We start from the raw sequence: 26,504 nt of genomic DNA on the forward strand, positions 1-26,504 counted from the left end.
GCTGCATCATCTGGTTAAGTTGAAGGTACTTTCTAATACTGTATAGAAACTTGGCCTCTTTCTGCACTCCTCGCAGCTTACATAATTTACCTTTAAGCGTGGGCTCAGTTGCACTGTGACTGCTGCTAAGCTCCCACTTTTCTGCCTATCATAAAACCAAATGTGTGCACAGAATTGATTTTTGTTTGTAATCTACAGAATTGAATTGAGATGAAAATGCCTTACTGTCCACAGCTTCTTCAAGCCTATCCTGCAAACTTTATAGTTTCTTATTTAAATATTCATTTACTGAATAACACAGTAGAGGATACTTTAGCCTTTCAAGGAAAAAAGTCTCTTAGTTTTATGAACTTCCCTTACCTGCAGCATTAAAAAGGCAAAAGACAGAAACGACGTACAAATAAACGGTTATGCAGCACTGCCGCGTGTCAAATCGGTTTCATGGCACCAGTGTGCTGGTTCAGTGACATGAACACTTTGTTTCAAGAAAGTTGAAACACCTGAACAAGTCCGTTGTTAAAGAAGCACCTTTTTCCTAATTACAAGGCAGTCAGCAGTAGAATTCCGGAATGGTGAAAAATGCAAGAGGTCAGCATCTCAAGAGTGATTCTGCTTTTGAAGAAAATCTTGTCATTTCTTCCTCCAGTCCTCTTCAATATTTTCTATCCTAGAAATGGTCATTGAAGCCTGCTGTAAAAGTAGACTGAAATTTGAGTCCGTTGATAAACTTGAGCTTAATGTGCAATTTCTTCAGCTACTAAGGTTTATTTTTGTCTCTATGCTGTGCACACTTTCTCTTAAGTTTCTTTTAAATTATGTTTTGTGCATAATAAAGAGTACCAGTTAAATAATTAACGGATGTTAACTCAGCTGCTTGTTATGTTGATTGTCTTCTATTAACTCTGAATCATTAAATATTAAACATGTTTTTTTGTTGCACAACTTTTCCATTTACGTCAAAGAAAATTTGGGAATATAATAATCTATAGAACACCTACATATTATTTCTTTTAATTAAAAACGGCAATCTCTCAAATGTATACCTTCTATGGATTACCATCGTTTATAAGTTAGTGTATGTCTTCAATTGTGTTTTCTTTCTTTTGAAAACATACAAAAAGGTAAACATTAAACTTCTCCCTTCACTTCTCAAATCACCTAAAATAGCACAAGACTAGTATATGCTAAGTTTGTGTCAATACCAAAATTTCAAAGTTTGATATGATACCAAGAAAAAGAATTGAAATTCAATACCATTTTTGATACCCTATACAGTACATAATACAACTCAATAAAAACTATTTAAATTAATTGTAATTCATTGTGCATTGATGGTGACTTATGATGAGTTTTTAGTCATTAAATACAAATGCTTTAAATTCTGCAGTCTTTTGTAAAAGGTAAGATTAAAGTTCTGTGAACAATAAAAAGTAAAGTGTAAATCTGGTCAAACTTTTTTTTTTTTACATATATGAAAACTGAGGCAGTACATTAAAATATTACAGATGTTAATTAAGGAAATATTCCAGTCTTTTGTAAACAGCATACATAAAATGATTAAAATGAACATTAAAGTAAACATTAATGAGAACTTTTGTACACAATTGCTCGGAATAGTAACACACAGACAGACCACTAACATCCATAAAAGCGTTGCATAAATGCAAACAGTGCACTTTGTACTTTTGTGTATTTACACTTAAGTTCCAATTTGTTTTAGCAAGAAAAACTGTATATTTTTGTTGAGCTGCAGATGAGCTCTCACAAACTAAATACACATTCTGAAGCACAGCACAGCAATTTAGAACTGAAAATTTATTTGTGCCTTATAGTCTAAATGTGATTAAATACTTTATTTTATTATGTAATATTTTTAAAAATATAACATGCTAGAGCAGCAGACTTCTTGTTGAGGGTTTAGTCCTTTATGCCTTAAGAGTTTTTTGACGATATTGCATCTAAATTGCATACCCAAAGAAGAACAGCTATTATTCTTCTTATGTAATAAAGCAGCTGTGCATGGCTAAAGATGGATGAGTACAATACTTCAAGATTTTATATATATATATATATATAGATAGATAGATAGCTTTTCACACCACTGTATGTATATCTATTTGCCCCCTTTCTGATTTTTTTATTCTTTTGCATGTTTGTCACACAAATGTTTCTGATCATCAAACACATTTAACCATTAGTCAAATATAACACAAGTAAACACAAAATGCAGTTTTTAAATGATGGTTTTATTATTTAGGGAGAAAAAAAAAATCCAAACCTACATGGCCCTGTGTGAAAAAGTAATTGCCCCCTGAACCTAATAACTGGTTGGGCCACCCTTAGCAGCAATAACTGCAATCAAGCGTTTGCGATAACTTGCAATGAGTCTTTTGCAGCTCTGGAGGAATTTTGGCCCACTCATCTTTGCAGAATTGTTGTAATTCAGCTTTATTTGAGGGTTTTCTAGCATGAACCACCTTTTTAAGGTCATGCCATAGCATCTCAATTGGATTCAGGTCAGGACTTTGACTAGGCCACTCCAAAGTCTTCATTTTGTTTTTCTTCAGCCATTCAGAGGTGGATTTGCTGGTGTGTTTTAGGTCATTGTCCTGTTGCAGCACCCAAGATCGCTTCAGCTTGAGTTGACAGATGGCCGGACATTCTCCTTCAGGATTTTTTGGTAGACAGTAGAATTCATGGTTCCATCTATCACAGCAAGCCTTCCAGGTCCTGAAGCAGCAAAACAACCCCAGACCATCACACTACCACCACCATATGTTACTGTTGGTATGATGTTCTTTTTCTGAAATGCTGTGTTCCTTTTACGCCAGATGTAACGGGACATTTGCCTTCCAAAAAGTTCAACTTTTGTCTCATCAGTCCACAAGGTATTTTCCCAAAAGCCTTGGCAATCATTGAGATGTTTCTTAGCAAAATTGAGATGAGCCCTAATGTTCTTTTTGCTTAACAGTGGTTTGTGTCTTGGAAATCTGCCATGCAGGCTGTTTTTGCCCAGTCTCTTTCTTATGGTGGAGTCATGAACACTGACCTTAATTGAGGCAAGTGAGGTCTGCAGTTCTTTAGACGTTGTCCTGGGGTCTTTTGTGACCTCTCGGATGAGTCGTCTCTGTGCTCTTGGGGTAATTTTGGTCGGCCAGCCACTCCTGGGAAGGTTCACCACTGTTCCATGTTTTTGCCATTTGTGGATAATGGCTCTCACTGTGGTTCGCTGGAGTCCCTAAGCTTTAGAAATGGCTTTATAACCTTTACCAGACTGATAAATGAGAACAGAAGTAATTGAGATCTATTCTTGAATTTCTTTGGATCTTGGCATGATGTCTAGCTTTTGAGGTGCTTTTGGTCTACTTCTCTGTGTCAGGCAGCTCCTATTTAAGTGATTTCTTGATTGAAACAGGTGTGGCAGTAATCAGGCCTGGGGGTGGCTACGGAAATTGAACTCCGGTGTGATACACCACAGTTAAGTTATTTTTTTAAGAAGGGGGCAATTACTTTTTCACACAGGGCAATGTAGGTTTGGATTTTTTTCTCCCTAAATAATAATAACCATCATTTTAAAAACTGCATTTTGTGTTTACTTGTGTTATATTTGACTAATGGTTAAATGTGTTTGATGATCAGAAACATTTTGTGTGACAAACATGCAAAAGAATAAGAAATCAGGAAGGGGGCAAATAGTTTTTCACACCTGTGTGTGTGTGTGTGTATGTATATATGTGTATGTGTGTATGTATGTGTATGTATGTGTATATATATATATATATATATATATATATATATATATATATATATATATATATATATATATATATATATATATATATATATATATATATATATATATATAGAGTGTGTGTGTGTATGTACGACAAGCACTATAGATAGTCAAAGTTCCTTAAGTTAGTTATATGACTACAGTCCTCATGTATCATTCACAATTATGCATTGAAAACCCAGGTACAATACAACTCTACCGACATTCAAACGTTCAGCTTTCCACTGATAAGCTGCACAGCTTTCAGGAGCATGAACTCATCTGAAGACACAGAAGCTAAAGTTTCTTTGGCTTTTTGTTCATCTTCAGACCACATTTGATTTTTGCATTCGTCCCAGTCTCTCGATAACTGCTTGCTTTAACATTGTATATGGCTTGAACAGTTTCTTACATACAGTGTAGCATTCCACTTCTCCATCAGGGGGGGCTGATGGGCGGGCTCAAACAGCTTTACATGGAGAGTAAAAAGTGGATATTATACTGTGGTTGTGGTTTTTGCTGTGTAGAGTTGTTTTACTTTTCTTTAAAGTGTATCTCCACTTGTAAACTGTCCTACTGTTAGTCATTTAAGTCCTAATTTTTCTGATGCTTCTATCATGCAGATACTGGTATTACTTGAACTATTTGTTGTCATGTAAATAATTGCAAGAAGTGCCTAAATATTTTCTACATAAATTATTAAAAATCACATACAGTACGTGGTGGCTACGTGGTTATTCCCATCTGCCAAGGATGGTGATAGCCATTATTATCCTTTTTTGGGACTACTTTTGTACCAATATACTGTATCATAAATGATAAGAATATCAAAAAGGAAGAAAATAATCCAGAGGAAAATTAAAAATCCAAAATTGCTCCTAGCATTACAATTTTTTAAAAAACAATCAAACAAATTTAACAAAGAATGGATTAAGAAGCAAACAATTTGTGATATTTTTCAGTGGCTAAAATACAGGCCTTTGAACCTGTAAATATAGTGGTTAGTCCTGAATTTTACTGTTCCTGTATGGTTGGTTTGCAGGAATCTTCAAAGCATATTTGAGAAAATTGATTATCAGCTATGATACCATCCAGATGGTTAAAATTGTAAAAACAAGACTCAATACATTTAAGAGGGTAATTATACTTGGAATATATCTAATTTAATAATGCATTTTTGTATCCATTATTTGAGTTAACTTTCTTAAATACAGTGCAAAGGTATTTTGAAACAGTTTAGATGCTTTGTTTTTAGATTTGTGTAACTTTCTGTGAAACCTTATTAGCAGGTTTTCTGTAAGGTAATCTATTAATTTGAAAATCATCTTAAATTTTGTACATTATTCCATCGTCTTAGCTGAAGTTGCTATTCAAGCAGCAATAAAATTGTTTTAAAATTATTCATGGATTTAAGTTTTATATTTGGGTCTGCCTGAATAGATTGTATATAATAAGCACTGAATATGTGTAATTGTATTTTTTATTCAAGTTGGAGAATGCAAAGATTTCTTCAGACCTCAATGATAAAGCTGTCAACACAGCACGTGAAGAACTGCATGAGGCTCACATGAGGATTGAAAGTCTAGGATATCAGCTGTCTGCCTTGCAAAAACAGGTAATGATGATTTTCATATGGACATATCTCAGCCTGATGTCGTTGAGAGTTCTAATTTTGATATTGTATTTGTATCATTAATATATTTATAGGCCAGTACTGCAGAAGAGCGAATTCGTGAGCTGGAGGATTTGCTTGCCAGTGACAGAGACAAGTACCGCCGTATGATAGATGCTAAAGAGAGAGAGATGGCAGAGATGAGGGACCAGATGCAGCAGCAGCTCAATGAATACCAGGAGCTGTTGGATGTGAAGCTGGCTCTTGATATGGAGATAAATGCCTACAGAAAACTTTTAGAAGGAGAGGAGCACAGGTATCTTTTGGACTATCCACATTATCTGCTGTTGTGTCCCTTCAAATATTGTGTAACAGAATTTCATTCATTCATCCATCCATCCATCCATTATCCAACCTGCCATACCCTAACTACAGGGTCACGTGGTCTGCTGGAGCCAATCCCAGCCAACACAGGGCGCAAGGCAGGAAACAAACTCCGGGCAGGGTGCCAGCCCACCCCACTGCAGGGCGCGCGCACACATACACACACACTAGGTACAATTTAGGATTGCCAGTGCACCTAACCTGCATGTCTTTGGACTGTGGGAGGAAACCGGAGTACCTAACAGAATTTAAGTGCCTTAAAATTTTATTATAATATAATATAATCTACTGTAGATCTAGTTTTCGATATCGATATAAAGTAGAGAGAGGGGGAGAGAGAGAGAGAGAGAGAACATTTATGACATGGGTTGATTTCTCAGATACAAAATATTTGTAGGTTTTTGTTTACTAAACTGACTCTATGCGGAGGAATGTGTCATTCACAGTTAGCATTTCCTAAACTATTGCATGAACTCATAGTAAGAAGTGTAAACAAAAAACAAATAATTTTGTTATGGTGCTTTATGGTTGTCCTCATATTTTTTCCTGAACTTCCTGTTTCTTCTTGTAGGCTGAAGCTGTCTCCATCTCCATCTTCACGTGTGACTGTTTCCCGTGCCACCTCTAGCAGTGTTGGTAGTGCTATGACACGCTCTTCACGTACAAAGAGAAAGCGAGTTGAAATGGAGGAGTCACTAGTTGGAGGCCAGAGCAGAAGCAGTAGTAGCAGCAAAGTTCACATTTCTCAGAAAGCTGAGGCTTCTGGAAGCATCAGCATTGAGGAGATTGACCTTGAGGGTAAATCTGTGCAACTGAAGAACAATTCTGACAAGGTAGGTTTACATGATATTAATCGCCAGTCACAAAAATGACTCCGATTTACCTACATATTCGGGGATGGCCAATATAAGTATTTGTTGAGACTGTGCGTCTTCTGCTTGTTTTACTTGTGTTGCAAGTTTCAAGTACCCAAGTAAAATATATTGTGGATAAGTAATTCGTATTTGGTAAACTGACTTAGATATTGCAATTGAGGCCACAACATAAACAGGTTGCATGACCCATGAACCCACTAATTTGTATAATGGGAAGAAGGAAAAATGAGGCAGGAGGTGTGAAAAATGTATGTAGTATAATCTTAAGAAATTAACTTTTTCATAATTTTAAAGAACAAATTTGAATGCAAATTTGTTTTCCACTCCCTAGGACCAATCTCTTGGAAACTGGCGACTAAAGCGACAAATTGGAGAAGGAGAAGAGATCTCCTACAAATTTACTCCTAAGTATGTTCTCAAGGCTGGGCAGACTGTTACGGTAAGACACAGTTTGATTCCTTAACCTAAGTCGCCAAATGAAGTCTGTTTAAATTATATAGTAGCTCTTCACTTGCTGTATTCCTTAAATGCGTTGGGCTGGTAGTAACGATAGAGTGGCAATATATGAAAAAGAACAGATCTGAGCCTTATGTATGTGGCATCAAGCACAGTTCAGAAAAGTAACCTTGTTTAGCAAACTTCTTTTTGACAGCAAGTTTTTATTGGCTTAATTAAGTTGCACAGTGTTACTGATTTATGGAACACTTGTTTGTTACAGCTTATAGCCATACATGTAAATCTAAATTTGCTGCAGAAGGCTGGTTGCTATAGTCGTATAAGAAAAGACCAAATATTAAATCGCCATTTTTTGCAGAGGACATTTAATATGTGATCTCAAAACTTAAATGACAAAAGTGTATACCATGGACCAGAACTATCCAATTAAAATGATTCATGATGTTTCCTATTGCTGTTTTGCTAGGTAAAATTAAATTGAAGCCAGTGATAGGAAAAGTTTCTAGCTGTAAGCTATGATGTATTTTTTTTTTATTTTCAAAATACATGCATAATATTACAACTTACATCTTTTATGGGTGAATTAATTACTTATTGAACACTTTAGAGTTGGAGGCATGTCCTAGAATTTTTTTTTTTTTAAAACACTTCTTTTAAATGTTTTTTTTTTTTATTGTGAGTTTTACTTAATAACGAGTTATGAGTTGGAGTTATAATAATAAGTTGGGGTATTAATTTGCTGAACCAAACTCAAATGAATCCAATAATGATAAAGTCATTAACCAAAGGTTTACATTGACAACAGACATGTATGTTAAAATTGCCAACAATAAGTACTTTATCATAGGAGAGCGTAATACCGGCCAAGAGATCAGAAAATTCAGAAACAAACACATCATTCAATTACAGGAGGCCTATAAACCACATCATACAGCAACATGGAAGAGCTACACACTTGGAAAAGTTGCAGTTCGAAGCTACTAAACAGACACCTAGTGAGGCTCTGACACAGAAACAAACTTTTGAAAATATTGGCAAGTGGTCCAGCAACCCAAGACGAGACAGCCGAAGAGAGTTCAAAAATGAATAACCTGGAGACGTACCAAGTTAGTAAAACAAGTCACCATTAACAATCCAGGTCTCAGTGATTTTAAAAATAAAAAAATAAAGTGTAGTTTCTTTGAGATAAAGTCTTGCAGGATAAGAATTTTAATAGATACTGACGTCACATTAAGGAGAGAAACCTTGATAGATGTGGAAAGGCTCACTGTGGGGCAAGCTCCGGTGAGACTCCGAAGATTAGAAGCATTAACTCTCCTAGAACACACAGAGAAAAAGTGATGCCGTCTTGAGATGGGGGAAATAAAATCTGGTTTCCAGCTCCTGAGGGCCAGGGCCAGTGGCCTGTAGAGGAGAGGATGGGTCAAAGACAACTCTCAAGCATGAAGATTCCAAGGCTGGTGAAGAATAATTGAGCTGCTGTTGTTTAATAGCAAAAATTGGCATGCCTTGTGCGTCCGTGTCAGCAGCGTCTCTGAGGGTAACCTGGCCCACTCATACAAGAGAACACCGGCGTCCAGGTGAAGAAGTCAGGAGTTTAATAAAACAAGGGTGGAAGTTCAAACACAGTCCCATCAGAAGAAGAAAACTGAGAGGATGACATGCCAAAAAAGATATTAAGTAAGGAAACAAGACCATAAGACAGTAGCTGCTGGGGTATACTAATGCATAAAAATGAAATTAAAGCATAAATTAATGAGACAAGCAGACGGCTGGCCACATTGGTGGCACCATCTAAAAATCTGAAATCTTATTCAAAAAAACACATACGTTGAGTCTAGATTATGTCTGTCACTTTTTAAATTGAATTATTTAAATCTTTTAATAACAAATAGTTACCCATTGAGCATGTTTATGTCAGACCAAGTTTAATAATTAGGAAGATTTTTTTTTTTGAAGCGACAACCTATGTAATTTTCAATTATTGGGTATATTGCCAAGATAAATATTTACTCCGATTATTTTCATACCTCTCATCCTTTTAAAGTAATAAAAGGAGGTACAGTATTATTAAACCACAATCGCTAACTTCTACACTCGCATCACAAAGGAGCTACTAACATTTGGCCTGTGTGCACTCATAACTACACTGACTATAATTCCTGACTATGCCATTTCTCAAGGAAAATGGGCTCTCCGCAGCAGCTGAGGATTTTTCTTTTTTTAAGCATACTTTATCATACTGACTTTTTTTTTTTTTTTTACCATATTTAAGTGCCTTTTAATATGGAGAAAACCTAGCACTGTTTATTTATTTATTAATGAATACATGGAATTTTAGTTTAATTTCTTAATATTTGTAAATATTTTTGGTTGGTTTAAATTTTACTTGGGTGTGTTAAATGTGTTTTACTCTGCCCCCTTCACTTTCAACAGATAATTAATTTATCTAATGGATTCACACTTGTCTTTCTCAGATCTGGAGTGCTGATGCTGGTGTGTCTCACAGCCCTCCTTCAGACCTACTATGGAAGAATCAGAGTTCCTGGGGCAGTTCTGATAACTCTAGGACATTCCTTGTAAATTCTGATGGCGAGGTATGCAATCCTGCGTTGATAAGTGGCTAACCCCCCGTGCTTTTGGGATAATTAACCTGTTTGCATATCTTCATGTCTATAGCTATTTACTATGTTTTATTAATCTTTGTGTAGGAAGTTGCATCAAGGACGGTAATTAAGACTCTAGTAGAAGTTGAAAATGGAGATGATGATGAAGCAGATTTTGGAGAAGAAGATCTTTTCCATCAACAGGTTAACTCAAATGATAATTTACTGGCCTCCTCATGACATGGCTATGAGAATGCTTAATTCTTAAATCAACACATTGTATTGGTGATCTAATTCTGATTTAGTAAATTACAACTTATATTTCAGTGTCTTGGTGGTTCCGTTAGAAGTAGTAAACATTAGTTACATAGTGATATTTAACAAAGAAGGGGAAGTGTTTTTTCTAGGGCTGTGAAAGTTAACATGTTAACACATACAATTCATTTCAAAGGTACATATAATGCATTATTTTTCCTTAATCATATTATTCAACACCCTTTGCTATCTAAGCCAATGGTTTTCAGATGGGGGGCTCATATTCCTGGCGAGGTTGACATTAAACAAAAATCAGTACCAGTTTTAAAGTTTGTCTTTAAATTTCTTAATTTTTAAATTAACAAATAGGTAACTGAAAATGTTCTTCAGTTGTTGCATAAAAGCAGTTGCATATCAATATAGTTTATGCACAAGAGCAGTGTCTTCATCCTGTCAAAAATAGCTGTCAGGTAGTATGCAAAGTGCTTTAATTTCACCATGCTGTTGCCATAAGACTCGTGTGAATGCTCCCTTCTCACACTCCAAGAAAAGGGGAGAACTCTAGCTTAGAGCTGTCCCGTGACATTTGATCACATATGTGTTAGTTTGCTTTGATTAACAGGTCCACTGTTATACAAAACCATGCTCTGTGACTACTGTTAGCAGCAACTGAGATTCAGCAGCATACTGTAGAATCTGGGCTTGGGGTGGCCATGACTTAAAGTTTGGGAGCCCCCGATTTAAGATATTCAGTTAACAATGGCCAAGAATAATGACATTTATGATGGCTGCTTTTGATTTAATACCTCTTCCAGATTGTTTGAAAGACAAGGTTTTTGATACTTGTTATCACAGAAGTACATTAGATAGATAGATCATTATCTTTGGCTTATCAATAAAGAGCAAAACAATGCGTGATGACACTATACATTATTTATATATATATATAATATATAAAATATATATATATATAAGAAAGCTCTTAACATTTGGTAGCAAAATCTATGATAGAATACAGTCTATGAATGTTTCTCGACTTAAATCCATAAATGAAGCAAAACTTAAAGCTTTAACTACCAGTATTATTGCAAAATGGATTTCATCAGACTCTTAAATGTAGTTGAAGATGCTGGGCTGAGAGACATCATTCAACAAGATCTGACAGTTCTTGCATGTTACCTTTACATGGGACAGTTGTCATGTATCACAGTTATATGAAAGACACAAGTCATTGCATTTTAAGCAGCTAAGAACTTATGCACCATTCATGTTCACAAGGAATTACTGGACATTGCTGAAGTACTTTGGCTAAACATATGATTAATGATTAAAATGTTAATTGGTTGACAACTCTCGTTGTTTCTGTTTCTGTAGTAATTATCAAGTAACAGCTTAAATAGCAAAAAAATCAGAAGGTCCTGAAAGATTTTGTAATTGTTAGTCAGTAAACTGTTTTAAGAAGACATGCAATTAAGAATTTAATTGTATAGAGTGTAGTTAGATAGATACTTTATTAATCCCAAGGGGAAATTCACATAATCCAGCAGCAGTATACTGATACAAAAAACAATATTAAATTAAATAGTAATAAAAATGCATGTAAAAGCAGACAATAACTTTGAGCTCATGTCCATAACCTTTATACTGACTATGTGGTAATTATAAATGAACACAGAAATAATAGAAAGTTAAATTAAGGGATAGAATTTGATACACAAATTAGTTTAATAAATGCCTGTTTTCATTTGATTGCTTATTGTTCTAGTTTGAGGTTCCTGATCTGTTTTATAATCCACTAATTTAAAATTTTTTCCTTTTTTTCCTCTAGGGGGACCCAAAAACAGCATCCCGGGAATGTTCGATCATGTGAAAAAAAAGAGAGCTTCAGTATTTTTTGCTTTTTTTTTTTTCTTCTTCTTCCAGAGCCACTAAAATATTTTTGTACATTTCAATGTTTTCAACAAATCTGAATATCTTTTCGTAGCTTGAAAAAGATGTTGAAAGCTGCCATATTTGTAGTTGGATTATATGAGTCAGCTTTATTTTGGGCTACTGAACACTATTTTAACTTATTTCTATTTTTTTTAATTGGGCTTTATAAATTACACATGCACATGCAGTTAATTCACTGGAGCTTAGAGTGTAAGGTGCAGATTTTGACTCAAATTAAAAATGAAATTGCTATACTATTGCTTTCTGCAAAGAACTAAAACCAATCACTGAAACTTTGATTTTCTATTTGCTGGCATTTTTAAAATACCTAATAATGATAAACACTGAGAAGTTAAAAAGCATTCATTTTGTATTAAAAAATGATGCAAATGTTGCCTTTATTTCTTACAGAAGTAAAAAAAAAAGTGACTTGAAACATTCACATTTTAGGTAATTTCATGATTTAAAGCTGAATTTTGAAAATGACTCTGAGTAGGTGGTGCCATTGTTTTAAAGTATTAAAAGAAAGCATATGGTAACTGTATTTATTAATGCTTAGGCTAGATGAAAATGTCCAGCCTTACAGATTTGAATTCTAATCAGCTTTAAAGCAACATCCCTTTACTTAAGTAACCTTACTCTTAAAATGTTATTTTTTAATTGCACCCAAAGAAAATTTTAAGTGTAGTGTTTTTAAATACTTTCATTGTACATGCTGATAGTTTTATAGTTTGACTAAAGTGGGAAAGGATAAATTCTGTACCACTTGTAAAATGTTATTTTTATCATAAAATAGACTCCCATCTGACATCTGCTACTTACCATCTCTTTAAGCTCTAGAAATTTTTGAAAGTGAATTATGGGAGGTACAAACTGTGCATCTCTTAAAACAAAAAAGGAAGTGGCTAATGGAAGGTCTTTCTTTTTCCTTACTGAAAACTGTATAAAATGTTACTGACAAGTTGACCTATAGGCAGTAAGAGTAGTGATGATAGTTGGAATGGCTTTGCAGTTTTAAGTAAACAGGGTGGAAAATGAGAACGTTGAAAGGCTGTTTGGGAATGATAAAAGAAAATGGGAGTTTAAATTGCATCATGATCAGTTGTTTTACTGTAAAATATGAACTGTAGTATACTAAAAGTAAGCAGTTTGTTGCGGCTTAGTGTATTTCTTGCAAAGAAGTCCTACTTTCCATATAACTCCTATTTTGTAACTGACCACCAGCTTAAATTTAAAGTTGCACCAAAGCTCAATTTTAATGAAGGTATTTTTTTTTTTTTTTTAAATAATAACTTTGGTTTGTAAGTAAAACATATGGAGCAATACAGACTGTGGTCAATTCCAGTTTTTTGTGTTGTAACAGTAAACATAGTAACAATGTTCACACATTCACCTCTGTCTTTCTAGCTGGATCAAATGACATACGAGTTTTAGGTGGGATTTGAAATGCACAACAATCTGCCGCCTGCCTGCTACAGTTTTGTAATAGCCGTTGTGGCCTGTAGACTACAAGGATGCTGATTAACCTGTCATGGCTTGCATTGCAGCCATATGACAAAAATATGAACTGAAAAATCACTTTTTGTGAAAGTGCCAACAGAATAATCCATATTTAAAAAAAAAAACTATATGCCATTTTAAAAGTGCGGTGTTATTGTATAATGCACATCAGAATGGTAAAATCTGGGTTTGGGTTGTGCCCTCTCCTGTGACATCCCACTGGTATTACCCTCTCCATGTAGGTGTAACTTCATATTTGTGTCTTTTGTTTTTATTGAACTTCCCTAAACAATTTCTCTGAGCTTGATTTGATTTATGTGCCAAGAGATACACAGTAGTTCTACTACGTCTTAGTCCTGTGATACATAAGTGCATGTTAACAGATGATAGGCGTATTACCTGCCTCTTTAATAATTAAGAGACAGCAAAAATAATACTGTCTCATCCACAGCCAGCTAAAATAACCCTAATACTATCACATAGTTGGCACCAGTTGTGTTCATGATTTTTCAAAACTTTAGTTTTAAATTTGATTTTCTTCTTCAATCAACAAATCAGTTGAATCCCAGTAAGCTGAAAGCACACTGCTATTGTTGTAGCTTGTTGAATTACATGTGCAGTTATCTAGATGCTAAAAAAAGAATCCACAGAAGCTGAAGACTGGTTAATTAATAAAGCAGCAAAATATAGCTTTTTGGAACTTTTTTTTTTTTAAACTATGCTAAGTAATTGCTGTAATGTTAGAACTTTTTTTTTTTTCCTGTGCCAGCACTTAATTGCTCCATTTGTATAAATTGGATCAGAACTGGCAGCATAGTAAAGCCCCCTTAATTGTATTGTTGATTAATAGATTAATAGTTTGTTGTTAGTAAAAATGTTTGAACCTGCAGTCAGCATTTTATTAAGAGATACTGTAGATATTGCACACTTATGATTATTGTTTATATTTATTCATTGAATTTGTCTTTTAGACAACTGCTTAGCAGGTCATTATTGCACATCGAGCCCAACTCAGATGAGTGCCGTGTCTTTATGAATAGCTCAAAATACAAAATAGCTCACATCAAAATAACCACCAGATGTTAATTTTTTTTTCCCCTTTGATGTTGGTAATATTTTATAGAGTAAAGGCAGATTTTGAAGTATATGCACTTCTCTTTCATGATCTTTCATTTTTCCTCATATTTTGTTTCATTTTTTGCATATCTGGACAACAGCTACCACGGATGCTTCCGGAGGTAAACTTAATCCCGTCTGTCACATGCTTCCTCTTTGTGGTGTTCTTCAGATTCTGTACAGATTGAGTATCATAGCCATGTAGAACATCCATCAGTTAATTTTGGGAATATGCATGTGGTGTAAAAGTGACAGCCATGCGGTGACTTGCTCGGCAACAGTGACGGCTACATCTCAGGTCTTCTATTCACTTGGCTTGTATGGTAGGAGATGGTGTCTTTTATGCAGGACATTGCAATTGTCCTGCTTGTGCCTTTATGTTTCTGCCATGTTTGAGTTTTTGTTGCCCCATCCATTTGAGAAAGCATCCTAACTCACTTAGTTGATTTGTAGATTTTAGGTTTGTTTGGCTCATGTATTGTAATTGCTGACTCTGGGTTGAGTTTTTAGAAAAAGAAAAAAAAGGCAAATTGTCTGGCCTTAATTATGAGTTTGACAGCAACTTACTACAGCTTATTCCAAGTTTACTTTGTACTAGTTTAATTTCAACTTGATATGGAGTTGTTAGACAATAATTGCAGTATTTTCAGGTAGACGTACTAGATTCTGGTTCCTTTTGCAGAAGAATGCATATTTAATGATCATTTTAATATTCCTGTAATGCCCTTATAATTTTACTATGGTAAGAAAATAAATGTTATGTTAACGGAACATTTCAGAAAGATAAGCAATATACTCTTTTAAGTAAAAAAAAAAAATCATGACCAGAAAAATTTTTAAGAAATGCTCAAGAATAGATCCATGCGCTAATCATAAAGGTTACATGTGTCCAAAAATTGATTTTCGAATTTCGAACAGCTTGTGTCATGCTTAATTTTTCCCATGGATGACTTTGATACATCCTGCCAAATATGGCTGGTGCTTGTTTATGTGTAGTATAACTGTTACATTGAATACTACATGAACATGGAGTGTCTGTGTATTTTTAACTGACTCAAACATATTGAGATTTTTATTTATATTTTTTTTCTCCCCGATGGTTTGTACATTCTAAATCTATAAATAAAAAACTGCCAGTGATGTGATACTCAGATACCCTATTTGTCCTTTTTTCCACCCTGTTTATCATGTGCTTTGAGCATTTATAATATCCAGAATCATGAATAAGTATATAACCATAGATCTAAAATGGTTTCTCAGATATAAACTATGTATTGATATAAATTCCTTTTTACATTCTGTAGCCCAAAGTGTTGTCAACTTGCTAATTGCCTTTCAAAAATATATCCAATTTTCTTTAAGGTTTTTTTTTATTTTTATTATTATTATAACTGTGAGAATTTAGTTTCATTAGTATTTGAATGTATGACTTTTGGCAATAAAGGTTTAGTTGGTAGATACTTTTCTTATATTTGCCTGTTTCTTAAGACAGGCTTTAACGTGAATGCATAAAAGGCAGCTTGATTATCATTCAGAAATAGGCACAGTCTGGGGATGTTAAGGGAAAGAATGAACTGGTTTCTTTGATCCATGTGAATGAATTTGACAATTTGGGGTCTAAGGAAATGAATAAAGCCAAAAAGATAGTATTGCTACTGTATATTTTAAAAAGTGACTGTTAGTCACCTTATTACATAAATACCTCATTGTCTGTTTTAAAATTGGAAAATTCAAACAGTCCTTGGTTGTCTTAACTTTTGACATGTTTTGTCTGAGCCAGTTTTTTTTTTTTTTTTAATTTAGTCAAGGAACAGGTTTTATACTTGTAATGTTTATCCAATGACTGTCAGCTTCTACTGTGGTGATTTTTACTTTTTTTTTTTTTTTGTCTACATTGGCAAAGGCTGTGAATGTGACATCCTTGTTGAATTTGGCCAGTAAATCAGTATATTGTAGCAACATCATCTGCCTGACCTTCACCTGGGTAGAAAGTCTTGTTTGCCTTAATGCAGATCCTCTAAACACAAAGTAGGGGTTGGATTTAGATTAGCAAATGGGTGTTGAATCGTTGACCCCTGTCAGAGATCAGTCCTGACTATTTGGCACAGAACAGCACTTCAAACAATGTTTTAGATACCAATCTTCCAGAGCAGCTCAAGGAAGTTGAGGTGTTTGTGCATTTGATATAAGTTAGTATAACCAGTACAAAAAAAGAAAATTGGAACCCACTGATTTCATAATACACAAGACAAATTTAAATGCAAAAGGAACATTTAATCCAGTTTAAGGACACTGTTTTTCTATTAAATAACCTGGGAAACAAAATTTTGTACATTTTGATGCTTGACATTTTTAAAAGTGTATTTCATTTTCTTTAAACAATAGTTATGGACTTTTGTTTACATACACTTTTGGGAGATATTTTTTTAAATAAAGCTTATACATTTTTCAAATGATACAATTTAGGTTGAAGAGTGAGGCACTTGCTGTTCAGCTCTGTCTAGACTTGTGAAAATAGTGGGTTTTTTTTTATAAGAATTTTGTAGAGGAGATCTAAGCTAGAGTGCTAAACATTCTAAATGTCTTAGCAGGTTTGTATTAAATTGTGAAGTGTGCCGATTTCTCTTACCGGTTGTTGTTCAGCCCAAGTACTTGGTTAATAACGTCTGATATTTTAGCTTTGATTGTCTTTACATGAATGGTACAGATTTTTAAACATTGTTACTGTTATCACTCAGGAGCCCATATTGTTTCCTAGAAATGTTTCAGATATGCAGTTTTTGTCTTGTCTTTTTTTTATGCATGGTATCTAAAATATTGAAATACAGAAAATGTAACACTGACTTTTTAAAAATAAAAAGGTGTGGGGTGTTAATCAAATTCAGCAAGTCAAGTCAGATTTTATTTGTCACATACCAATTATGCATACTATAATATGTGCTCAAATGCTTTGTTTTAAACTGCTTTTACTCTGTGTTTACATCCTTGATTGAATTTGAATTGCTGACTCTGATTTATCATTGGAATATTTTCTCTGTTAGCAAGTTTTGGTATGTCAAAAATGCCCCGTCTAATTTTAAATTGTATTGAATCATTTTAATAAATCAATTGCTCTTAAAATAAAAATGACACATTCAATTATAGTGGGAATTATAGTAAGAGGATGGCAGCCAGTTAGTGTTACAGAGCATAAATCAATCATAAAGAATTGTATGTAGATAATTGATTATATTATCTCTATCTGAAAGCCATACAAGTCTTTTATAACTTATTCAGTGACTCTAGGCTGTGTTTTGGCTTTCCTGCATTTGTCTTCTACTTATGTACCATAAGCAATAGTATGGGGTTACTGTCAGCTTGGGCATTTGAAGCAAACATGCTTATCTATCATGTGTCAAATATGGAGAAAAAATTGGCGGTGACCCACAAAAATGTTATTTTTTTTCACTAGGTCAAAGGAAAGTGGTAAATCCTCATTACATTAACCTAAATTCGTATCATTATACTTTCTGAGGAGCGACCGGGTTATTGGATATGCATGCCATTATTATAATTTTTCATTTCTTTGTAACATACATTTGACTGGAAAATTTTTGTACACAATAAATGTTTTACATATGAATATTTGTGTCTTGTAATAAGCTACTTTTTTCTTTCTTCCTTCAGTGACAAGATTTTTGCAAAAATAAATGTAGGATTGTCAAAGCAAAACTTGAAAATTGTCACAAATGGTGGTAGGTGTGTGTTTTGAGAGCTTTTTAAATTACAGGCATACTCCATTAAAGTGGCAAGTTTTAAATAAGCAAAGTTCGCAAGGTAAAGCTTGTTTGCTTTGTTTTTTTATTGGCTATAATGTGTGCAGGAAAGTTTGCTTGTGGGTGGATCTCCATTTAAAATGTGTTATCTGCACTGCGATATGTTAGACATAAGAAAATCCAGATAAACAGAGGCATCAGTTAGCTCATCTGCACGAGTGCATCTTCACTAGATGATCAGAATCCTTGATCTTACAAAGGAGTGTAGCATCCTTTTATGTGATGTAATTTGTTGGAGAATTTAAAAAATATGTATTATTGTCAATAGCCTGTGTAGCTTCTTGGCAATGTTACTTTCCAGGTAGCATTGAACTGGAACAACTGTGATGAGATAAAATTTCTCATTTACATGCATACTTATGTGCAAACTGGGCTTTCAGAAAGTATTTTTGTTATGTTTTAGCTTTGTGCTAAAATGGTTTAAACTATATTTTTTCCACCAAAAAAAAAACCTGTACTCAAAACCGTACCTCAGAATAACAAAGCAGAAACAGGATTTTTGAAAAGGTTATAAATATACTTTTTAGGGAACAAAAATTGAAATGTGTGACATAAGTATTCAGACCCTTTGCTGTGTCATTTAAAATTTGGCTCAGGTGCATCCATTCTATTGATTATCACGGAGATGTTTGGAGTCTACCTGTGGTCAATTCAGTTGATTGGAGCCGATTTGAGAAGGTCTTTTTAAAATGACAATGGTTGAGCAAATTATATGGTCAAAGGATTTGCCTGAACTTGAAAGGATCTGCAAAGAAGAATGGCAGGAAATCCCAGGACCAGCTATATAAATCTTGTCCTGTAAAATCCAAGAAGACTCCAGGCTGGAATCCGTGGCAAAGGGGCTTCAACGAAGTACTCAGTAAAGGGCCTGAATACTTGTCATTGTGAGATTTCGGTTTATTTTAAAATTGGCAAACAATGTTAAAATACTTGGGATCAGCACTACATAGTAATGGGAATTGTGGAAGAGAGGTGAAAAAGAGTGCAGGCAGGGTGGAATGGGTAGAGAAGAGTGTTGGGAGTAATTTGTGACAGACGGGTATCCGCAAGAGTGAAAGGGAAGGTCTACAGGATGGTAGTGAGACCAGCTATGTTATATGGGCTGGTGACGGTGGCACTAACCAGAAAGCAGGAGCCAGAGCTGGAGGTGGCAGAGCTAAAGATGCTAAGATTTGCATTGGGTGTGATGAGGATGGATAGGATTAGAAATGAGTACATTAGAGGGTCAGCTCAAGTTGGATGGTTGGGAGACAAAGTCAGAGAGGCGAGATTGTGTTAGTTTGGACATGTGCAGAGGAGAGATGCTAAATATATTGGGAGAAGGATGCTAAGGACAGAGCTGCCAGGGAAGAGGAAGACCTAAGAGAAGGTTTATGGATGTGGTGAGAGGACATGCAGGTGATGGGGGTGACAGAACAAGATTGAGAAGACAAAGATATGGAAGAAGATGATCCGCTGTGGCAACCCCTGACAGGAGCAGCCGAAAGAAGAAGCAGTTAAAAAAACCCGGGTTTTGCTTTTTCATTCTATGGTATTAAACATTACTTGATGAGAGAAAAAAATTGAAATAATTTTAGCACAAGGCTGTAGCATCACAAAATGTGAAACAAGTGAAAGCAATTGAATACTATATCATGGTGTTTATGTATGTATTTCTATGGCTGCTAGTACTGTAGGTGCCTTGCAGCTTGAGCACCCCTGCAAGGTTCAAACCACTAATATGGCACAAAACTACATACACTTACTGTCCGCTTTATTAGGTACAATTGGGCATCCTGCTGAAGCTCAAGCCGAGCATCAGAATGGATAAGAAAGGTGACTTAAGTGATGTTAAATGTGGCATGGTTGTTGGTGCCAGGCAGGCTAGTATGAGTATTTCAGAAACTGCTGTTCTATTGGGATTTTCATGCACAGACATCTCTAGGGTTTAGAGAAAATGGTCTGAAAAAGGGAAAATATTCAGTGAGTGGCAGTTCTCCGGGCAAAAATGCATGGTTCATGCCAGATCTCAGAGGAGAATGGCCAGACTGGTTTGAGCTGATAGAAAAGCAACAGTAACTGAAATAATCCCTTGTTACAACCAAGGTATGCTGAAGAGCACTTCTGACCCCACAACACGTCAAACTTTGAAGCAGGTAGGCTACAGAAGCCGGATACCACATGGGTTCCACTCCTGTCAGCTAAGAAGAGGCAACTGAGGCTACGATTTGCACAGTTTCACCAAAATTGGTCAGCAGAAGACTGGAAAAATGTTGCCTTGTCTGATGAGTCTCGATTTCTTTTGCAACATTCCGATGGCAGGGGCAGAATTTGGTCTCCACAACATTAAAATATAGATCCATCCTGACTTGTAACAATTATTCTGGCTTGGTGGTGTAATGGTGTGGAGAATATTCTGTTGGTACACTTTGGGCCCCTTAATACTGCACGCGACGCATGCTGCAGAGGACGCTCCTGCTGCGCAAGCGTTGTAGTGTTCATACTTGTGCGCGTACTTTACGTAAATGTGGAGGAATCCACCAGGTGGCAGTGCGAGGTATTATCACGGTGAGAACAGGTTCGGCTCCTCTGTGTTGTGAATTGCCTAGAACACTTATTAAATTCCGATAACACCTTACCGCAATATTTCTGAAATGGATGTTTATTGATTAAATCCAGGGATGTTTCCATTCCAGCAAGCATTGGGCACGACTGAGAAACAATCCCCGCTCATCGCAAGGTGAATACAAGCACACATACACTAGCGTCATTTTAGCGGCACCAGATCCCCAAATCTGCATATCTTTGGAAGGAAACCTGAGCACAGTGTGGAATACAAGCAGGAAATACCAGCAACATAACTCCGTGCGAGACAGCAGTGCTATCGCTCCACTACCGTGACACCCCCATGTGTGTAATTATTAACAGTATTCATTATTAAAACTAAATTATATGTAAAATTTAACGTACACACTTTAATGCATTTCATCATGAAAGTGATATCAAGTATGAATCTAAAGATTCTAAATGTGCGGAGAGTTGGAATATCATACGTTTAATTTGTTCTGTGTGGTGATCTATTGCTGCTTTCCGCAGCTGTCAGGTCCAAGAAGCTCGTAGCGATTAAAAACTGGGATGATGCTTACGACCGTCTGCTTTAATGATAGATTAAACTACGAGGTTAAAGTAGACAATTCGAGATTAAAGCCGAAATTTCCATTTTAATCACAAAATACACGTTTTCACCTTGTCCTTTATTTTTTTCTCAGTGGGTCAAATACAGCGCTATACATTATGTTGCTGTTGTGAAGTTGCAAAAAACAAAAAAGACGGCACAAAGATGTTATGTGAGACTTTAAAAATGCATCGTGTCATTACGATCGGGAATATGCGACGCTTGAATATAAAAGCACCACAAATGCATCTGTATGTCGGCATTTTGCTTCATCACATCGAACCACTCATCAAACAGCGAAGCACGCACATCGATCCCCGTAGGATCTGCGTAGAGGCATTCGGTCACATGTAGATAGTAAACAGAGACAGCGCCCCCCGACTTTTTGCTGGTACTGCAACTCGCACACGTGTCGTGTTAATTTCAGAGGACGCGTGAAATGAACGCTGGGATTGCGTGGCAGTTATGATGCGGGCGCGTACGTGTTCTGAGCATGAAGTAAAAATCGGCCCTGTAGCAACTGAGCATTGTTTAAATGCTACAGCCTACCTGAATATTGTTGCTGACCATGTCCACCCCTTTATGACAGCAGTGTACCCACTTTCTGATGGCCACTTCCAGCAGGATGTCACAAAGCTTCGCTTATCTCAGACTGGTTTCTTGAACATGACAATTCAAGAGTTCATTGGACTCAAATGGCCTCCACAGTCCCCAGATCTCAATCCAGTAGAGCACCTTTGGGGTATGGTGGGAACAGGGGATTCTCATCATGGATGTGCAGCTGACAATTTTGTAGCAACTGTGTGATGCTATCTTGGCAATATGGAGCAAAATCCCTGAGGAATGATTCCAGCACCTTGTTGAATATATACCACGAAGAATTATGGCAGTTCTGAAGGCAAAAGTAATCAGTGAGCGTATATTTGTCACGTTCTTTTGTTACTTTACCATTTTAAACACTTTGTTGCTTTCCTGTTGGGGAAAAATAAAAAGTGTGGCTATGACTGCACCAGTCTGCTGTTCTATGAATTGTTAACCTGTCTGTTGTGGTCTTGTGTACTGGGGGAGATGGTGATTACGCCTCAACTCCCTCTCTCGAGCAATTCTGCACCGATGCACAAAACTCAATCTGAGTGTAATGAACTTAAATATGCATAATAGAGAACATTTCAGATTAAAATATTTTAAAATGGGAGAAAACGTGTATGTAGAACAAATACAGTGCTTCTGTATGGTACTGCAGGAACAGACAAAAACTACAGTTGCATTCAAAGTTATTCAACCCCCATTACCAAGTTTGAGCTGTTTGCAAAAAACAAATCAAATGCGAACAATAAAAATAGCTGAACATCTGTAAAATTACAAGTGATCTCTCCACATTCAACACAAAATGCTACATTTATTGACAACTGCAGTCTCACTAATTATTCAACCCCTTCATCTTTAGTACTTACTAGTAGAACATCCTCTTGCTGTTATGACCTGCTTCAAACGTGACGCACAGCCAGACCCCAGCTTCTGGGAACGTTCCTGAGGAATCTTTTCCCCTTCCACATGGGCAATGGCCTCCAGCTCACTAGTATTCTTGGGTTTGCGTGCTGCAACCCGCTTCTTCACATCCCACCAGAGACTTTCTGCAGTGGTGGCGAACCTATGGCACGTGTGCCATCGCCCCAGTACAGAGTTGGTTACTGGAAAGCCAGAGGGACACGGGGCTGGGCTGCTCCCTTCCCCCCTCTTCACGCGTGCCCCTCTGCCCAGCTGCCCAATGGGAGCACTTCCTCTCCTGTCTGGGGTAAGGCGGGCGGCAGCTTGTTGAGTCTGTGGCGAAGATGATTCCCGTGGTGGGGTTGGAGGGGATGTGGCAAAGCGGGTCCACAGCTCAAAGTTGAAAATGGCAGTTTTAATAGGGTATCACCGCACTCACGGCTTAGAGGGGTGCGTGGTAGCATCATGATGTGGATGGTCCTCTGTTAAGTGCACAGGTGAGGAGACGTCCGCTTCTGTAATTGTTGCCGGGAGCTGCTAATCGCCACACCTGATCCACGTCCCCGTAATATATAAGAGAAGCGAGAGGCAGATGGAAAGGGGAAAAAAAGAGAGAGAGAGAACGGGAACGAAGGTTAATGGGGAAGACCTGCGTGAAAAACTTGAGAAGATAGAAGGGGTGACAAAAGACAGCAGAGTTAGTTCTGAAAACGAAATCCTTAAAGCGTGGAATTCTCTGCCAAATAATTTTCAGTCAATGAAAGCACTTGGGATTGCTTTCCTTACTTTGTTTGGATCATCTTATGTTTGTGAGCAGCTCTTTTCAGCTTTGAATTCTATCAAATCCGACACCAGAAACTGACTAACAGATGACCGGAGTGCTACAAGCATTGATCTCAAACTTACAAAGTATGAGCCAAGGTTAGACAAATTATCAGCATGCATACGACAGCAAAAATCCCATGAATTGTTCAAAAGCACGCCCAATGCAAACTTTTACCTTTCAATAAAAACTTGTTCGTATCATTGAAAGTTCTGTTATTGTGTTTTTCTTTTAAGACAAAAGATGTTAATCTATGAGTTGTTTTTTCTAAACTTAAACCTCAGTGGCGCAGTGTGTAGCGCTGTTGCCTCGCAGTACGGAGACCTGGGAAGCAAACTCCCTGCGTGGAGTTTGCATGTTCTCCCCGTGTCTGCGTGGGTTTCCTTCCACAGTCCAAAGACATGCAGGTCAGGTGGATTAGCGATTCTAAATTGACCCTACTGTGTGCGCCCTGCCCTGGGTTTGTTTCCTGCCTTGTGCCCTGTGTTGGCTCGGATTGGCTCCAGCAGACCCCCGTGATCCTGTAGTTAGGCGGGTTGGATAATGGATGGATGGAAAACCTTAGTATTCAGGTTAAATTGCCGTGTTGACACTTTGTGATAAATACAGTGGTGTGAAAAACTATTTGCCCCCTTCCTGATTTCTTATTCTTTTGCATGTTTGTCACACAAAATGTTTCTGATCATCAAACACATTTAACCATTAGTCAAATATAACACAAGTAAACACAAAATGCAGTTTTCAAAATGATGGTTTTTATTATTTAGGGAGAAAAAAAATCCAAACCTACATGGCCCTGTGTGAAAAGTAATTGCCCCTTGTTAAAAATCACCTAACTGTGGTGTATCACACCTGAGTTCAATTTCCGTAGCCACCCCCAGTCCTGATTACTGCCACACCTGTTTCAATCAAGAAATCACTTCAATAGGAGCTGCCTGACACAGAGAAGTAGACCAAAAGCACCTCAAAAGCTAGACATCATGCCAAGATCCAAAGAAATTCAGGAACAAATGAGAACAGAAGTAATTGAGATCTATCAGTCTGAAAAAGGTTATAAAGCCATTTCTAAAGCTTTGGGACTCCAGTGAACCACAGTGAGAGCCATTATCCAGAAATGGCAAAAACATGGAACAGTGGTGAACCTTCCCAGGAGTGGGCGGCCGACCAAAATTACCCCAAGAGCGCAGAGACGACTCATCCGAGAGGTCACAAAAGACCCCAGGACAACGTCTAAAGAACTGCAGGCCTCACTTGCCTCAATTAAGGTCAGTGTTCACGACTCCACCATAAGAAAGAGACTGGGCAAAACGGCCTGCATGGCAGATTTCCAAGACGCAAACCACTGTTAAGCAAAAGAACATTAGGGCTCGTCTCAATTTTGCTAAGAAACATCTCAATGATTGCCAAGACGTTTGGGAAAATACCTTGTGGACTGATGAGACAAAAGTTGAACTTTTTGGAAGGCAAATGTCCCGTTACATCTGGCGTAAAAGGAACACAGCATTTCAGAAAAAGAACATCATACCAACAGTAAAATATGGTGGTGGTAGTGTGATGGTCTGGGGTTGTTTTGCTGCTTCAGGACCTGGAAGGCTTGCTGTGATAGATGGAACCATGAATTCTACTGTCTACCAAAAATCCTGAAGGAGAATGTCCGGCCATCTGTTCGTCAACTCAAGCTGAAGCGATCTTGGGTGCTGCAACAGGACAATGACCCAAAACACACCAGCAAATCCACCTCTGAATGGCTGAAGAAAAACAAAATGAAGACTTTGGAGTGGCCTAGTCAAAGTCCTGACCTGAATCCAATTGAGATGCTATGGCATGACCTTAAAAAGGCGGTTCATGCTAGAAAACCCTCAAATAAAGCTGAATTACAACAATTCTGCAAAGATGAGTGGGCCAAAATTCCTCCAGAGCGCTGAAAAAGACTCATTGCAAGTTATCGCAAACGCTTGATTGCAGTTATTGCTGCTAAGGGTGGCCCAACCAGTTATTAGGTTCAGGGGGCAATTACTTTTTCACACAGGGCCATGTAGGTTTGGATTTTTTTCTCCCTAAATAATAAAAACCATCATTTAAAAACTGCATTTTGTGTTTACTTGTGTTATATTTGACTAATGGTTAAATGTGTTTGATGGTCAGAAACATTTTGTGTGACAAACATGCAAAAGAATAAGAAATCAGGAAGGGGGCAAATAGTTTTTCACACCACTGTAAGTGGGTCTCTAAAAGGTTCGCCATCACTGTTCTATGGGGTTCAAGTCCGGCGACTGTGACAGCCACTCTAGAATCTTCCAGAACTTTTTCTGAAGTCAAGCCTTGGTGGACTTTGAGGTATGCTTGGGATCATTGTCCTGTCGGAAGGTGCAGTGAAGCCCCAAGCTTCAGTTTCCTCACAGATGGCATGATGTTTTCTCCTAGGATTTCTTGATACTCGATTGAATCCATCTTGCCCTCCACATGCTGCATGTCTTCCAGTGCCAGAGGAACCAAAGCTGCCCCAGAGCATCGCCAAACCACCGCCTTGCTTTACTGGAGGCAGGATGTTCTTTTCAGCATATGTTGCATTCTTCCTCCTACAGATCCATACCGCTGATCCAAAGGCCAGGAAAAGTTCCAGCTTTGTTAAATCGCCCCTCAGAACAGAATCCCAAAAACGTTTTTGGCTTATTGATATGAGAGTTTTCTTCTGCTTTTCGGTTAGTAGTGGTGT

General features: G+C 36.9%; 1 protein-coding gene across 1 annotated transcript in view; it reads left to right on the forward strand.

Moving 5' to 3' along the window:
• Positions 1-18,130, forward strand: part of lmnb2 (lamin B2) — a 34,590-nt gene extending 16,460 nt beyond the window's left edge. Inside the window, exons 6-12 of the mRNA XM_039767058.1 lie at positions 5,262-5,387; positions 5,480-5,700; positions 6,340-6,601; positions 6,975-7,082; positions 9,577-9,696; positions 9,811-9,909; positions 11,789-18,130. Coding sequence (XP_039622992.1) covers positions 5,262-5,387; positions 5,480-5,700; positions 6,340-6,601; positions 6,975-7,082; positions 9,577-9,696; positions 9,811-9,909; positions 11,789-11,830 — 978 coding nt within the window. The 3' untranslated portion in view covers positions 11,831-18,130. The remainder of the gene's footprint in view (positions 1-5,261; positions 5,388-5,479; positions 5,701-6,339; positions 6,602-6,974; positions 7,083-9,576; positions 9,697-9,810; positions 9,910-11,788) is intronic.
• The last annotated feature ends 8,374 nt before the right edge of the window (positions 18,131-26,504 follow it).

This window comes from Polypterus senegalus, chromosome 10, assembly GCF_016835505.1.
Source record: "Polypterus senegalus isolate Bchr_013 chromosome 10, ASM1683550v1, whole genome shotgun sequence".
NCBI lineage: Eukaryota > Metazoa > Chordata > Cladistia > Polypteriformes > Polypteridae > Polypterus > Polypterus senegalus.